Source organism: Engraulis encrasicolus, unplaced genomic scaffold (genome assembly GCF_034702125.1).
Source record: "Engraulis encrasicolus isolate BLACKSEA-1 unplaced genomic scaffold, IST_EnEncr_1.0 scaffold_216_np1212, whole genome shotgun sequence".
NCBI classification, from domain to species: domain Eukaryota; kingdom Metazoa; phylum Chordata; class Actinopteri; order Clupeiformes; family Engraulidae; genus Engraulis; species Engraulis encrasicolus.
The window spans coordinates 68,312-70,811 of NW_026945500.1; the positions used below are offsets into that span (position 1 = coordinate 68,312).

A 2,500-nucleotide genomic window follows, 5' to 3' on the forward strand; every position below is an offset into this window, starting at 1 on the left:
CGCCAAACGGCGACAGATGAGGGGAGAGGGAGAGAGCTCAGACTCAGAACGGCAGCGGAGCACTGCAGCTGTGGACTGTGACAGAGAGGGGAGGGGCTCTCCTCACGAGGCTGCTCATTTAAAGCGACAGGGTTTTTTCTCGTATGTAGAAGACTACTTGAAGTAATGTTTCAGTTTCAATTAAATCTTAAATAGTTTAGTAATTATATGCAATAACTTATAAATTGATTAATACTGTAGTAGACTTACTTGTAGGCTATATTACCAACACTAGTCTGAAAGAGCTGAAAGATAATAATGATAATAATAACAATAGGCCTAATAATAATAAGAAGAATAATAGCCTAATAATAGGCCTACATTGTGAAAGCGACATGTGCTAATTAAGATTGATTGGTTTATGGGCAGAAATGGTATTCAATAAGAATAATTAATAGGCTATTAAAAAAATAGGAAATAATTTCTGTGATCGGCAATGATCGGTGATCGGCAGATAAAGATTTTTGGTGATCGGTATCGGTGATCGGGCCCAAAAAATGGTGATCGGAGCACCTCTAGTTTGTTCTGACTGTCATGCCAAGGAGCCTGGCTCTTTGGTGTAGCGGTCAGAGCACCAGTTTACTACTCGCAACATGATCTCCAAAAAAATCTGTGCTCCTGGACACGGATGTTAAGGACTCAAAATCTGTGTCCAGGAGCACAGATTTTGCCAAAATTCTGTGCTCCTGGACACAGAATTATTTTCTGTGATGGACACACAGAAGTGCTCTCTCTATACTCCCACAGTTCTATGTTTCCACAGTCTTGTGTTTTCTCAGGATTTTTCTAATTTCAAATATTTTTTTCTCAAAAATAACATTTCTTACTGACAGGTTAGGGTTAGGGATTGTTTTGGTCTGGGCACAGCTAGTATTCTTTCATTGATAATATGAATTTGAAAGCCTAGCAACCAACTGGAAAAGGTATTAGGGAATGTTTTGGTCAGGGCACAACTTAAATTGCTATAGCATTATTTTGTTTAGGATAAGCATTTGGTATGTATTTTCCAAGTTTTAACAGTGCTGTTGTAATATAGAAAGCACTTCCGTGTGCCCATCACGGAAAACTATTTTGTGTCCAGGAACACAGATTTTGTGTCCTTCTGTGATGGACACACAGAAGTGCTCTCTCTATACTCCCACAGTTCTATGTTTCCACAGTCTTGTGTTTTCTCAGGATTTTTCTAATTTCAAATATTTTTTTCTCTAAAATAACATTTCTTACTGACAGGTTAGGGTTAGGGATTGTTTTGGTCTGGGCACAGCTAGTATTCTTTCATTGATAATATGAATTTGAAAGCCTAGCAACCAACTGGAAAAGGTATTAGGGAATGTTTTGGTCAGGGCACAACTTAAATTGCTATAGCATTATTTTGTTTAGGATTAGCATTTGGTATGTATTTTCTAATGATAGAGTTTTAACAGTGCTGTGGTAATATAGAAAGCACTTCCGTGTGCCCATCACGGAAAACAATTTTGTGTCCAGGAGCACGGAATTTTGGAAAATTCGTGTCCTTAACATCCGTGTCCAGGAGCACGGAATTTTTGGAGATCAGGCTGCTACTCCAGAAGGTCCGTGTTCGAGTCCCGGCTGGGCAACTCTACTACCCTTCGCTACATGCACATTTTATATAAGAAGTGGCATACTCATATCATTATTATATTACCGATGTTGTTATTCTTCCATATCTGGAAGACGTTTTTTTAGTAAATTAATTTTTTGTAACTTAATTAGTAACTTATTTACTCTTTTTTTATTAACTTTTTTGAAACTTGTTTTTAGTAACTTAAATTAGTAACTTTATTGGACTGTGCTGCCCTAACAGCTTATGGACCTAGACGACTAGACTCTATAGGCCATGTTGTGTTTTGTCTGTCTTAAATGTGCATTTACATGTGGATTGTGGAGAAGTGTCATGCAAGACAAATTTCTGTACAAACAGACAATACAAATGTATCTTATCTTATCTCTTATTATACATACCCGTTATGCAATTGTTGTCGTTCTTCCTCCTCAGCCGAAGGCGTTTAATCGTAAGCAGCCTCTCCGCTACCAGATGGACAGCTATGGCTTTGAACAGCAGCCCTCAAGACGACCCCTGAGACCTGCAGAGACAGAGGACGTGGCAGTCAAGGTACACACACACACACACACACACACACACACACACACACACACACACACACACACACACACACACACACACACACACACACACACACACACACACACACACACACACACACACACACAGCAGTCTTCACAAAGACCCCTCTGGCCTGCTGAATGAGGGGACGTGGCAGTTAAGGTACAAACACACAATGTCAGAGGTCACACACACACACACACACACACACACACACACACACACACACACACACACACACACACACACACACACACACACACACACACACACACACACACACACACACACACACACACACACACACACACACAC

General features: G+C 40.1%; 1 protein-coding gene across 1 annotated transcript in view; it reads left to right on the forward strand.

The window, feature by feature from the left end:
* LOC134442700 (ATP-binding cassette sub-family C member 9-like) overlaps positions 1–2,173 on the forward strand; it is a gene marked incomplete at its 3' end in the record, with an annotated part of 45,967 nt that extends 43,794 nt beyond the window's left edge. The window contains exon 15 of the mRNA XM_063192741.1: positions 2,057–2,173. Within this exon, the coding sequence (XP_063048811.1) occupies positions 2,057–2,173 (117 nt within the window). The remainder of the gene's footprint in view (positions 1–2,056) is intronic.
* Positions 2,174–2,500: the final 327 nt, after the last annotated feature.